Genomic DNA, 13,676 nt, shown 5'->3' with positions numbered 1-13,676 from the left:
TTTTTTTTAAATGTATGATTTGATATTTCTTCATTCAGCCATACCTGCATATCAAAAAAAGCTGCATTTTCCATAATGATGTTGAGACTTTTCAAAGGTACATATAATTTATTTATAAATATTTATGGGCAATGAGATCCTACACCTTGTGATACTGACCATTTTAAAGAAATTAATCAATGTACCTTTTTCAACAAGACCAACTGAGTCTGGTTGATCACAAATATTGTAAAGGCTAATAATAGATACCATCTTAGACCAGCCTTGTGCCCACTATTATATTTTCCAGTTGTGGTTTAAAACAGTCTCCACCACAGACTGAGGGTGCTGGTGGTAGGGCAGCAGGTGTATTCACTGTGCTGTTCAGAGAGATGCATAAAGACAGGAGAGGAGGGACACTGAAGGATGTGCTATTGAACACTATGCAAAAATCTCTTGGGTCATTGTGCTGGGAGTGTGAATAGAATGGTCTTCAAATGGAGATGTGTGGCCTAGTCTAATTGCACATCAACCCTCTCTAGCCCCCCACCCAGGTGAATACCAAACAAAGAGCCCGGAGGACAGGGGAAGAGACACGTTCTCTGTCTGCTCTACTTTGCAGCTTAAATTATTCTGTGCTGCATTTGTAACATAAAGGAGACTTATGCTTTATATTTTTGGAGAAGCTTATTATTGCAGTTTATTGTAAACGGATGGTTTTGTACTCACTTTCTAGCACACTGTATCATTTCTTCAGTTTTTTCTCTCTCCTGTCTTTTGGCCTTTCTTTTCTTGTTCTTGTTCTTTCTCTCACCCCCTCCTCCTTTCTTCCTCTGGTTTTTGTATGCTGAATGTAAAGTTTAGGGAAAAATCTAAGAAGTGGAGGATGAAAGAAAAGTAGATTAAGCGTTAAGGGATAGAGTGCTGTCAGAGGTAATGTGAAGTTCATTTTAATTCTCAAGTACTTCTGACCCTAAAGTTACCTGAAATTCATCTGTTTAAACGCACACTATCGGCTTCACACCTGGTGGCAGGGTTGTAGGGGGTGGCAGGGGGTAGCAAGGGGGTTGCTGGGGGTAACACGGGTGGCTGGGGGGAGCATGGTGTGGCAGGGGGTAACATGGGTGGCAGGGGGGAGCGGGGTGTGGCAGGGGGTAACAAGAGTGTCAGGGGGGAGCGGGGTGTGGCGGGTGGAGCATGGGTGGCTGGGGGGAGCAGGGTGTGGCAGTGGGTAACACAGGTAGCAGGGGGGAGTGGGGTGTGGCGGGGGTAACACGGGTGGCAGGGGGGAGTGGGGTGTGGCGGGGGTAACACGGGTGGCAGGGGGGAGCGGGGTGTGGCGGGGGTAACACGGGTGGCAGGGGGGAGCGGGGTGTGGCGGGGGTAACACGGGTGGCAGGGGGGAGCGGGGTGTGGCGGGGGTAACACGGGTGGCAGGGGGGAGCGGGGTGTGGCGGGGGGAGCACGGGTGGCTGGTGGGAGTAGGGAGTGGGGGGTGTAACACGGGTGGCGGGGGGAGCGGGTTGTGGCAGGGGGTAACACGGGTGGCAGGGGGAGCAAGGTGTGGCAGGGGGGAGTGGGGTGTGGCAGGGGGGAACGGGGTGTGGCAGGGGGTAACAGGGGTAACAGCTGGATGGCAGATAGCCTAGTGTTTAGAGCATATTACCAGTAAACAAAACATCCCAAGATTGAATCCCAGAGCTGACAGTGAAAAAAATCTGGCATTTTATCCCTGGGCAAGGAAGTTAACCCTAATTGCTTCCAGATTGTTGCTGAAAATAAGAAAGAGTCATACTTAAAATACAGGAATATGTCTTGTTCGTGTATGTGTCACATGTTTGTTTGCATATGCGGGAATTAGATAAAATGTATCACACAAGGATGTTTTGGTCTGTATATTCATCAGTAGACTCAATCAGGTGTGTCTCTAGTTATGAGCTTCTGTCATTTTAGGTGTGAGATCTATAAGATGAAAAGGAGGACCACAGCTTTTTTAATGACTTCACATTAGTTTCTGTTGGATCAGAAAATCAATTTGTGGGCAGCGAGTATTTTGCTGATAGTCTGTCTCTGATAGGCTGTGAGAGAGATGACCACTGAGCCAGCACTATGGCTCCTTCTACCTGACTGATTAATTGGGCTCCATCAATCCATTGAGCGGTCATTGAGACTGATGGAGAGAGTAGAAGACAATAATGGGCTTTTATTCCTCACTGACCGCAATCAGTGGTGATAGCAGAGCAAGTCAGGGACACAAAGCCAAGTGAAAAAGACCAATCAAATCTCACATGTTGTTCCGCAAATGGTCATTGCCTCTGATGCAAACTTGCTGTAAATTGGAGTCCTTAACTTATCCAGAATTTCTCAGTTTGGCCGAGCTCGCGCAGTCTTTGATTAATTTGACTGCAGTGAATCTTTGCATATGTGGTTTTGGTTTCAGGGGATGCCTCAAATAAATCTTTCTGTCTCTCCAACCTGTCTATTCATTAATCAAGTGGAATGGAGTAATGAGTTGTCTTTCTCTGCTCAGATGCCTGGGCTCTCTTTGGCTGGTTGGAGGGGGTAGGAGGCCATCTTGGTTCTACTGCGTCCTAGTCTAGCCCAGTGGAACCCTGGTTGGCCCCTTGTCAGCCACATCTCCAGACTGGTAATTGGGTATTTATCAGATTTCCTCTGAATGGATGATGTGACCCTTATCTGACACAATTTTCAAGAAGAATGGAATCTCTTCTCCAGGTCTCTTCGACGAGGGATGCTAGGCAGGTAAAGAATGCAGTCTTCTGCCAAAAGAGAGACTGAAACCCTGTGTATCGCTGTCCAACCAGACCTAGCTCTTTATCTTCACCCAGGAAGACGGTAGATCGAGTGTTTGTCATCACCGCATGCAAATCCTGCAATTGTGGGGAAACATAATGCATGATTGTATATGCTTGCAGCGACACTGGAGGAATAATATGTTGTGATATCATAGAGTGGCCAGGAGCTTCCCACAGCGTAGCAAGGTCCTGATGGACAGACAGGCCTTTTACTGATGCATTTAAAGAAAAGCATATAAAGGAGCCCAGGAGTGTTGACAGAGCAGAGCGCCCACAGATAAGATTGGAGGAAAAGCTATTTGAGAAAATACTGTAGCAGTCCTGCGGATTCTCTTCCTTCCCAGAGAAAATCCCAGCCAGAAAGAGAAAGAGAAGCGGGGGGTGGAAAGAGGAAAACGAAGAGAGTGCAGCTACACGTTATAATGAGCTTAGTGGTTCTGTTCAGTGCCGGTAGTAAATGTGAAAGATGATTGAGACGATGGCAGAACGAGATACGGCGAAGTAACACATTTGATAGGGAACCAGTGGTCAAGAGACAAGAGCCGCTCACTACAGCCTTGGCTAATGGATCCAAAAATTCTTGACCAATTCACACCACGATGTATAACTACTACTTTGTGCTCCTGATGTTCTGCCTCAAATGAGACGCAGTCTCACGGCAGCCGTTAGAGTGAGTAAAGTCATCGGCTCGGCATTCAAATTCCTGCATACACCATGCTGTACTAATCCGTGCTGACTGGTGTTGCTCAGGATGTCGACCGTATTCCACTGCACCTCATGAGAGGACTTCAGTCTTGGCATTCCAAATGCACGTCCAGATGAGCAAAGCACGTGGCCCCCGCTCTGAAAGCGTGTTAGACTGGCTGTATTCAACAGCAGGACAGGAGCCATACTGCTGGGAAGGGAGGGAGGGATGAGAAGCTAGGCAGAGCAATGAGAGTGGTGCCGAAAGTAATCAAACACGGAAAAACAGGTTGTTCCACAGATGGCCGATCAGGAATGTCCTGAGATTCATTTCCATACTACAGGCAGGACCTGTCACCGTGCTCAGGTGAGGAAACTGTGGAGGAGGAGAGGCTTGGGTTGGGCTTCTCTCAGCCGCTGTGCCACATGCTGGTGCTTTTGTCTTACATGTCAAGGCTGAGTGTGTCTAAGAGTCTGTTGCTGTGATGTTTACAGGTGTGTGAATGCCTCTGTGTGTCTGTGAGAGATAGAGAGAGAGAGAGGAGAGTTTAGTGGAATTTGGCAGTTCTCTAAGCAATCAAGCTGTGATTCTCCCCTCTGAACATTTGGGATGAACTGTAGGGATGTTGCACTCATCCAATTAGACCATTTAGAAAGCAAGTGTTTTTCTGTCTGATCTGGGCTGTGCATGGACTTCCCACCACAAAACAGAACTGATCAGGGCATCCAGTGTCGACAATATTATATCTCCTTATCATTGGCCACCCATTCGAATATATTGCATACAGGTCTTTCAAGCAAATCTGAGTTTAAATCAAAGTCATCAATGGTTTAAAAGGCAAGTCCAAGATGAGTCCTGAAATTTGCAACTCTAGAGTCAAGACCGATTCCTGGACTCGAATGCTAGAACATTGATTTAAATGAGAAATGTGTGCAGTAGTGTACTGAAAGCAATGAACAGGTTTTTGTGGTAAATTAACCTTCTGTCAGTCATGCTTGTCCCGGGTTTTTACATAGATACTTACCTGACATCTCTGTTCTCTTTGGCATAGCTTTCCCACCAGATCAAATCCAGTCACTATCACACCAGCTTGCTTGTGTGTTGTTAACTCTCCATTACCTAATGTTATATAATGTGATATGTCTTTGTCTTTCGCAGATTGGCCAATAGGGATGCCAGGACAGTGAGCACCATGCCTGTCACATGGTCAGCTGCCACTCCCTTTGTTATAGTCGCCCTTCTCAGGATTGCCCAATCACAGCTGCCGGAGGGACCTCTGGTTGCAGGTCAGTACGGACCTTGTCTATGCCACTTTGTGGCCATGTGGTGTTCACCATGGAAACTACTTCTGTCTGCATGATCATCTTGTTTGTCTGACTGTTTGCCGTTCTGCCTGTCTGTATCTTTGACACAATGACATCTTATCGTTAAACGCGGCGTGGATCTGAAAACGTGCTCTAATTCAGCTTTTTTTGTGGGTTTGACAATTTGGATGTGGTAATAAGAGTATGATGGTTTGAGATGGCGTATCTGTAATTAGATGGCACTGGGCACCGACCTGTAGCTAATGTTAGATTGATTTCCTCTCAGCAATTTCAGAATGCTGCCAAGAACACAAAGTCTCCACTATGGGCCAAGACTCTCAGGTATATAAAGGGAACCTGTTTAATCATCGAGAATTACTCTTGTCATTTTGATGCAGTAAAGCCTTGCAGACGTCTTTGATTGCCTAGCTTTGCCTTGGAGGGGATTACGGTGTGTGGGGATGCACATGAAATAACTTGTGGCTGACATTTTGACAACGTCTGGGAGAAAGAAAAAAAGACAGAAATCTTACCAATACAGACAAGAGGTTTTAGTGACACAGTTCTTTATGTATATAGAGTGATTCATGGGATGGCGGCGTCATGGAGCACGACGAGAAAGAGAGAGAAAGCAAAAACGCGAGCAATCAAGGGAGAATGAGCTCATGCCGTCACTCACGAGTCACAATCAATGTTCGACTCCACCGTCTTGATTTCACCTCTCCGTTCCTTATTCTCATCAGACCCATCAATGCCCCGTCCATTACGCCTTCAGCAAAATAACGTTTTCACAATCACCGGCCTCCCTCCCTCTCACCTTCCCTGCCTCTCATTTACTTTCTTTCCCCATGTTCTTCCTTCAATTTTCTTTCTCGTTCACTTTCTTTTTTCACCGCTGCCGAGGAAGCAATTTACTTGTCAGCGAGAGCCTGTGTGCCTCCCTCCGCCATGGTTAAATGTGCCTTTGCCAGGGCTGTGTGCAGCGCGGAGTAGAGGCTACAGTCATTTCAATCATAGTCGGCTTTGTAGTGGAGCTGTTCTTCACATGCCTTTGATTGGCAGTGTCCAGGCCAGTCACGCAATAACTAAGGTTCAGCACAGTCCTCACGCAGAGCTTCGTGTGATTGGATGGCCTGGGAGTACACTGTTAAGGGCTATAATGACAGCATTGAAGTCAATTAATGAGAATGGTAAGACTTTACACTATACCGATCAATGACCCTGGCTTTATTTCCGGTTGACATCCTCTACCTGTGTATGATTGGCGGCTGTCAATACTTTAATATATCGGTTGCCTTGTCATTATCTCTATTGTATTCTCCCTTTTTTTATGCCTCTCCCTCTCCTGGTTGTATCTGATTGGTCAATGATATACATTGTGGCTTTGATCAAGCCATGTCATGCCTGTGAATTCTCCAGCAGTAGAAATGCGGGTGGTGCTTAATATGTACGTTAGCCACAGACGTTTCTTTGGAGAAACGTGTCTGCTGAAAAAAAGAAATGTTATTTTAAACATCTATGAGATAAGGGGATACACTGTTTCTCTTTCCTTCTCTCTCTCTATGTAGGAGTGAGATGTCATTGAAGCACTTTCATTTCTCTAAGAACTTCCTGAGTGACAGCTTTTTAAAATTTCCTCGCCTCAACTTAAACACACATTGTCCCATAAGCCCTGCCCCGTTTCTCTAAATAAAATGTCCTATTTGAGATTCTTCTCAACCTTTTTTGTTATCCTTAAGCTTTGAAATGATGACCCGGCTTTTGTCTATTCGTTTCCTCAGTTTGACAAAGCTTGGAAATAGCATCAGGATAAATGTCAAAGACTTCACTGTGAAAGGATGTGTTCAAAAGCAAAGGGAGACAGGACTTGAATGCACAGACCCACACACACTCACTCTAAAACACATCTTTAATTTTTATTCTAATCGTTATCTATTGCTCACTTTTCTGACTCTGCATTTTTGGAGTAGGAAGTATTGTAAGCATTTCACATTGAGTTAAAAACCTGTTGCTGTCTCCCTTCCTAAATTCTGTCGAATGTCTATGCCGCAGTCTCGTTGTAACAACTCCCATCGTAGTTATCACGTCAAGCCTTCCTCTTGGTCATCTGCGCCAGGACATTCTGCTGTTTTCCACACTTTTTGTCCTGCTGAAGTCCACTGAGGGTTTGGCTTGCATGCAGTGAGACCAGGAACTATTCGACCAGCAAATACAAAGACGTTTTGTTTTTCTATCCTTATGGGGACTGAACCCTAACTCAGATGTCCATGCTCTTTATACCATTGCCCTAACGCTTTCCTTAACCTCCATTAGCTAACCTTGATGCCCTAACTTAAACCTAGTCCTAAATCCTAACCTTAAACCTAACTGGTAATGCCTAAGTAAGCCCAAATCTAACACTATGACTAAATTTATGTTTCGACCTAAACGTAAAGTTTGATCTTTGTGGGGACTTTGGGTCAACACACAACACCACCGCAACTCAGTCCTTTACAGTTTTCCCCTTCTACAGATTTTTATGACTATAGTAAGTGTGTAACACTATGTGATCATTCCATAGCTTTTTAATAAATTTCTGACATTCAAGTATAGTGGGTTATTGGCTAGACAATAACCCACTCAATTGCACACATTTGGGCTCATTAATTTGTCTCTGCAATGCACTAGCTCTCACTCAGAGTTGGCAGTGTTATTGGATGGGAATGGAGGTTATACATAGGCCAACCTCTGCTGCCTGCTGTTCCATCCATTTCAAATGGAGGAATGATCCTGCCTTCTATTACTTTTCTTTTAGACTACATTCATTCAACATATTTAGTCTGCCTAATGCCTCTTGTGAGAGTTCTGGATCATGGGAGCGAAAGGAAAAAACAAAACTCTTCATATACTGACGAGTTGTACATAATCTCAAAGGTGTCTGAGGCTTTTTTCCTATCGATTTCCCTCTGTCGGAGTAGGATTTCTGACTAGTGTTATCTTTCCCTTTTCAACCACTCCTTGCGTGTATTGAACTATGTGGTATTTTATTTGAAGATGATGAAGCGGATGTCTGAAGGTGGGAAATTGCCTTCTGCTTCGTTTCTCTCAGGTGGAGATGGGCGAACATTTAATCCAACAAATTATCCTCGTCAAAGGGGCTGCACCAGCCACGGAGGGAAAAGCTCACCCTCTCAGAATCCGACAACGGGAACAGCTTCTCCCTCTCTGAATCCGACAAGGGGAACAGCCTCTCCCTCTCAGAATCCGACAAGGGGAACAGCCTCTCCCTCTCAGAATCCGACTAGGGGAACAGCCTCTCCCTCTCTGAGTACGACAAGGGGAACAGCCTCTCCCTCTCAGAATCTGACTAGGGGAACAGCCTCTCCCTCTCAGAATCTGACTAGGGGAACAGCCTCTCCCTCTCTGAATCCGATAAGGGGAACAGCCTCTCCCTCTCTGAATCCGACAAGGGGAACAGCCTCTCCCTCTCAGAATCCGACTAGCGGAACAGCCTCTCCCTCTCAGAATCCGACTAGGGGAACAGCCTCTCCCTCTCAGAATCTGACTAGGGGAACAGCCTCTCCCTCACTGAATCCGATAAGGGGAACAGCCTCTCCCTCTCTGAATCTGACAACTGGAACAGCCTCACCCTCTCAGAATCCTACAACGGGAACAACCTCTCCCTCTTAGAATCCAACATCAGGAACAGCCTCAGAATCAGATTTGGAAAAAGGGAACAGCCTCTCCCTCTCGTAAATCCTGCAGTAGCAACCAGTGTCTCATGTTCCGTTGTTGTTTCCTGATCAGACTGTTCTTCTCTTCCCTCTGACAGACAGCTGGGTTGGGGTGCCTGCTTGACGTTTTGCTGGGCCCTGGACCATCTTTATTTAGTATTCAGCATGCCACCCCATGCGGAATAAATAAGGTTAATATGGCGCTATAAGAATATTGAATTACGCAGGAGTCAACTGACCTTTTTAAATTACACAGGCAAGAAGGCGCAACGGCAAGTTTATAAGAGGTAGCACCAAGATGGAGGCTATCTTAAGGGGAATGGATCTCTTACTCTGTTTTTCCTGCTAACGTCCTGTTCTGCTCTGTAAGCACAAAACTCTGACGCTTTTGCATTTTTCTTTCGCACTCACTTTCTGCTGCTGGCTCTACTGTTAGGCCGGACACAAACGAATACACTTATGCAGACATTTACAGTCGCACAGGCTCATTTGGCATCTCGCTCCAGTTTTAATGGGCCTAGCAATGTCTTGATGTACTGTAGGAGCACCATACATCCTGATCAGTCCTCCCTCTCTCTCTGTCTCTCTCCCTGTCTCTCTCTCTCCCTCTGATGTGACCCAGTCAGCTGTGGTCAATGCCGATATCTGAAGGTCATTTCTGATGTCTAGTCTAATTTAAAACCTAGGAGAGAAAAAATGTGCCCGTTTTTTCTGGCTGTGCTCCACGGCGCCACATTGTACTGACTTCCACTCCTCTGCCAGAGATGGTGGATCTGACTGGCAATAATGCAACATCTTAACTTGGCACACAGCGGAGGAAAGCTTTTTACCAATGAGAGAAAAAACTTGTGTGACGAGAAACAAAGTCTCTTTTTCCCCTCGCCAACTTTCAAGCAGAGCGATTGCTGATTGCTCTCTACAGCACTTTGCAAATTGCCCTGTAATTGGGTTTGCGTGAAAAATGTTCATTTCACCGCTGCATTTTCATTTTTCTGCCCCAGGGAGACGGGATCTTTATTGGAAAGACGGATTGAGGGAGAGGATTTTCTCGTAATGAATATTTCTTCAAAAAGAATCTTGAGGAAAATTTGCCGAAGCGATTGTCAAGGACAATTCTGTTTGCTTAAGACATATGAAAAAGCATATTTGTTAAAACAGAATGCTCCCGTTCTCTAATAAGTGGCTTGAACCTTGTCAGTTGTGGTTGCTGATGGGATCGTTCTATGAAATTAGGGCCTTTTGAGACAGTATTTTCCCGAATTAATAAATGGTAATAAACAGTGGACTTTCAAATGTGTAATGAAAATTATTAATTTTAGTAGATAGTGGAATTAGAGAATATGGAATAACATTAGGATTTTTTCAACAACCGTTATACTATTTACATAGTAATACCTTTGTATGTTGTTACTACAGTTATTACTGTGTTAGTGATATTGTAATTCAGGCAACTTATAAAGTGATATTATGAATTTTATATGAATAGTGATTTATTTATCTGTCCTTCATTTTACTGTGAATCTGTTTCTTTAGATTGCATGAGTATCCAACACCCCAAGGACATATACAAATGTGTTTACATCATGAACTGAAATGTAATAAACATGAAAAAGGTGTTCTACAGTGGACCACTCAAAGCCCTGACGTCAATCCAATTGAGAATCTCTGGTTGCTATTAGTCATTGATGCCCATCCAAATTCCGATAGCTTGAGCGATTTGTTTTACAAGAATTACAAGAGCTGATGTTCAGAATGGTAAAGATGTAGCTTCATCCCGCAACTGAAAGTATAGCTAGATATTAGATAATGTTTAGTTGTGAAAGGTTCTATTGCTTGAGAGAAATTACATCTAAACACATCCATCTTTTTTCAAACTCTGTGAGTATAGATGACATCATTATCATCTTTGTCTTGCGCCACTAGCCCACCACACATATTGAAAAGGCGCTTAATTGGCTAATCTTACAACAATGGGAAATCCAAATCATACATTTGCTAAATTGTCAAGCTAGCTGTTATCTAGCTAGTTAGCTGCAAAGCCTAGTTATAAACACCAGGCTTCTGCTCTTCCCCTTGTAGAAGTTAGACGACTGAAATTGTCTCCTTTGAAAGCCACTGAATTCATGGATCGACCCAATTAGAAATGGTGACTGTTATTTTCCATTTCCCCTCTTCTATTTTATTCTCAAGCATTTTAAGCGTCTGCTGTTTGCCTTGTTTGGCGTAATCTGTTTGGACACTGCAAAGATGAACAAGTGCCTGTCTCTAGGAGATGGCTGTGGTTGTGTGTGCTCTGTGTTTCAATGAGTCAAAAACGGGCTGTGTTTATAATACTGTTTAAATCGAATGCAAAGCCATTACACAAGGATAAGGGTAGATGTCCCTGTGAGTTTCAGAGCCACAGGAAGTTTAACTTTGTAGTGCTGTAGCTGAAAGTCAGATTGTTTCGTGACTTGACTTGTAAATGAGCAATGTGGGCATTTAGCAGTGGATCTTCCTCTTTGTTTCAAGGAAATTCGATCCACTCTGTTGTTTGTTCTCTGAGTCAGGCTGCCACATGTGAATATGCTACATGGGATATGTCTGGACTCAGGGACAATCATTTGGCCTGACCATGTGGAGCTCATTAGTACCTACGCTGTTAATTGGCTGCTGCTGTCAGATTTTAGCATACAGTTCTAATATAGTGCAAAAATCCTTTGTTTCATTATGCAGTGGGAAGACAAAACGGCTCCCTGGTATTGTGGATGGCAATTATGTGTTTTCATTACAGAAAATCTCAATCTGTCCATCTTTCCATTTCCTTGCTTTGACTAAAGAAAGGCATGGATGATTCTTGGAGCATCCACTCTTTCTCTCATCTCTGATTTAACTGAAAGGAGACTGTCCACATATAATCTTATTGTTTCAAGCAGTTCACCAAATGTCCATGTTCCTTGGCATATAACTGGGCACATCACATCTGTCCTTCTCTCCCTCTTCCTCAGTCTTTCTACCTCATGCTCTCTCTCTCTCTCTCCTCTCACTCTCATCTCTTTCTCCTCGTTCTCCATCTAGTAGACATTTAATTACAGATCACGGCCAGGACACTGTTTCTTCATCACACCCTCTTCGCCCCCAGGACAACATTTAATGATGGGAAATCCACTTGGATGGGGTCAGGAGATAGCTGTTTGTGTGTCTGTTTCTTTAGGGCCTTGTCGTACGTGTAAGAGCTGCATCTGGATTTTGTCTTTTGTCTATCACGCTCCGAATGTTGCTTCTTAAACTTGAACATCCATGTGGTTATTCTTCATTCTGCTTGTGTTTATCTTTGAAGCGTCTTCAACAAGCCAAATTTATTTTCAGTTTGCATTGAACAGTAGTGAACTGAGTCCTCAGCTAAGTAGGACCAGAGAAACAATTAGACTGTGAGGGAAATACATTTAAAAGAACAAGAGGATGTAGCATTTTAAGCTCACAGAGGTGTGTCTAACTCATCATTGGGAAATTAAGCTAGATCAACAGAAACAGCTAAAAATGCATAATGTCATCATGAAAACGCTGACACCTCCAGTAGCCATTACCGGCCACCCACTCACAAACACACACACACGCACACACAGACTCATGCACATGCACACACATTCACAGACACACACACCAAACGCACAGCTAGCTACATCCTCCCTCCCACCCCAAGTCACTTGTAGAAGTTTAGAGGATATCTGCCTCGTTTGCTCTCTTTGTTTTTCTAATGACCATGACGCGCAGAGAGTCTGCCGTGGTTTGTGAAACAACAGCTTCCAGGGCTGAGGTGGTTCAAGATTGGAAAAGACCAAAGTGAAAGCTTCTTTCACTGCTGTGCTTCCTGCTTCATACCATTTCTCCTGGGCTTTCTCCCGTTTCTCCCTGCATCATTCCACCTCTACCTGTTTCATTCCCCCTCTCTCTGTGTCTGACTGGGTTGCTATTTCCCCATAGAATACTTACCTTAGTGTGTAGGAGAGTATTATTTGTTCCGTATGGGATGTGGCATATTGTGTTCATTCAGCAATCTGAGGGTTTCCATAGAGACCTCCGACCCCTGAGCCCGCCCCTTGTCCTCCAAGCCTTTGTGTCTTACAGGAGTCAAACCCAGGGGCTGGGGGCGAGTGTACCCGCTCAAATATCATTTCTCGCCATCGTCTCCACTGAGTCACTCTGTCTCCCCGTGCTTATGGCCTTGCCTCATCTCGGGGAGACCCAACAGGCTCCGGAGTCTCGCTAAGCCGCTGCGCTTCTTATCACACAGCGCGCCCAGACAGACAGCACGCATCAGCACCTACGCGCTTGGATGAGAACGCATTCACCGGCCAAAAACCACAGATGAGCTGCCAGACCGCGATCAACCACAAGGAGTCGCTGGCGGGTGACGAGTCGAGGCAACCCATGCTGTGGCCCCGACCCCATCAGTCTGGGAGGGTTGTGAGACAGGTCTGCGTGTGGGTCGTGAAGAAAGCAGTTGGAATCCTGTGACATCCCAGCGCCCACTCTCCCTCATGTGGAGCACGGACACTTGTATCAGAACGGACACATCTGTGTTCCTGATCACTGTCCCTGTTTACGTTCTTACTTTTCTAGTGTGTCTTGTCGGTCAGCGTAGCATCGTTCTGTTTTTGTCAGTTATTTTCTGTTTTGTTACTTAGTTATTTTTATGAAATGTCCTCCGTTCCCCCAGCGCAGGTGCCCTGCCTCCATGCTTGTAACGTTACGTACTGGACCAAGGTTCGTACCGGCTGTGGCGACCAACAGGAACCGCAGCAGGCTCAGATGCTGCACGGAGAACTGGTGAATGAGGAACACAGAGGCCCGGCGGATCGACTGAACGTTGCCCATGATTGGAAATCTATGTTTGTACGTGCAGGGAAGGACAATGGAAACCTCTTTGTCTGCTTCTAAGAAATCACACATCGGGTGTCCAGGCCACTTTTCTTGATTTTCACTTTATCAAAAGTAATGGAGTACCTCACGCAGTGTTTTTCCATGTAGCAGTAGCCTATTTCTATTAGCATGCGCGCACGTGTCTCAACCACTTTGTGTAAAGGAAATGGGACGTATAAATGTGGCACCATTCATGTGTTTCTGTGATCGAAGAGCGGGCAGATCAAGTCTCATCTCGGCCATTTCATCAACGGCTGGCGCTGCCAGTAGATGTCTG

The 13,676-nt window shown here is 45.0% G+C and overlaps 1 protein-coding gene across 1 annotated transcript; it reads right to left on the bottom strand.

Moving 5' to 3' along the window:
• Nucleotides 1-997: 997 nt before the first annotated feature.
• Nucleotides 998-13,354, bottom strand: LOC117594743 (pollen-specific leucine-rich repeat extensin-like protein 1). The gene is made up of 2 exons (XM_034293431.1): nucleotides 13,252-13,354; nucleotides 998-1,608 (listed from the first exon to the last, which is right to left on the bottom strand). The coding sequence occupies exons 1-2, from the start codon at nucleotides 13,352-13,354 to the stop codon at nucleotides 998-1,000; spliced, it is 714 nt and encodes a 237-aa protein (XP_034149322.1).
• Nucleotides 13,355-13,676: the final 322 nt, after the last annotated feature.

Source organism: Esox lucius, chromosome 1 (assembly GCF_011004845.1).
Source record: "Esox lucius isolate fEsoLuc1 chromosome 1, fEsoLuc1.pri, whole genome shotgun sequence".
NCBI classification, from domain to species: domain Eukaryota; kingdom Metazoa; phylum Chordata; class Actinopteri; order Esociformes; family Esocidae; genus Esox; species Esox lucius.
The sequence above is the reverse complement of the archived record's forward strand: the minus strand, read 5'-3'. Positions and strand labels throughout refer to the sequence as shown.

What these genes read in the sequence shown, in the direction of transcription:
- LOC117594743 (XM_034293431.1), bottom strand. Translation starts at nt 13,354, where the DNA reads ATGGGCAACGTTCAGTCGATCCGCCGGGCCTCTGTGTTCCTCATTCAC. An exon ending in CCTGTTGGTCGCCACAGCCG is followed by an intron (nt 1,609 to 13,251) that starts GTACGAACCTTG and finishes TCTGCCATCCAG; the next exon opens with CTGTTACCCCTGTTACCCCC.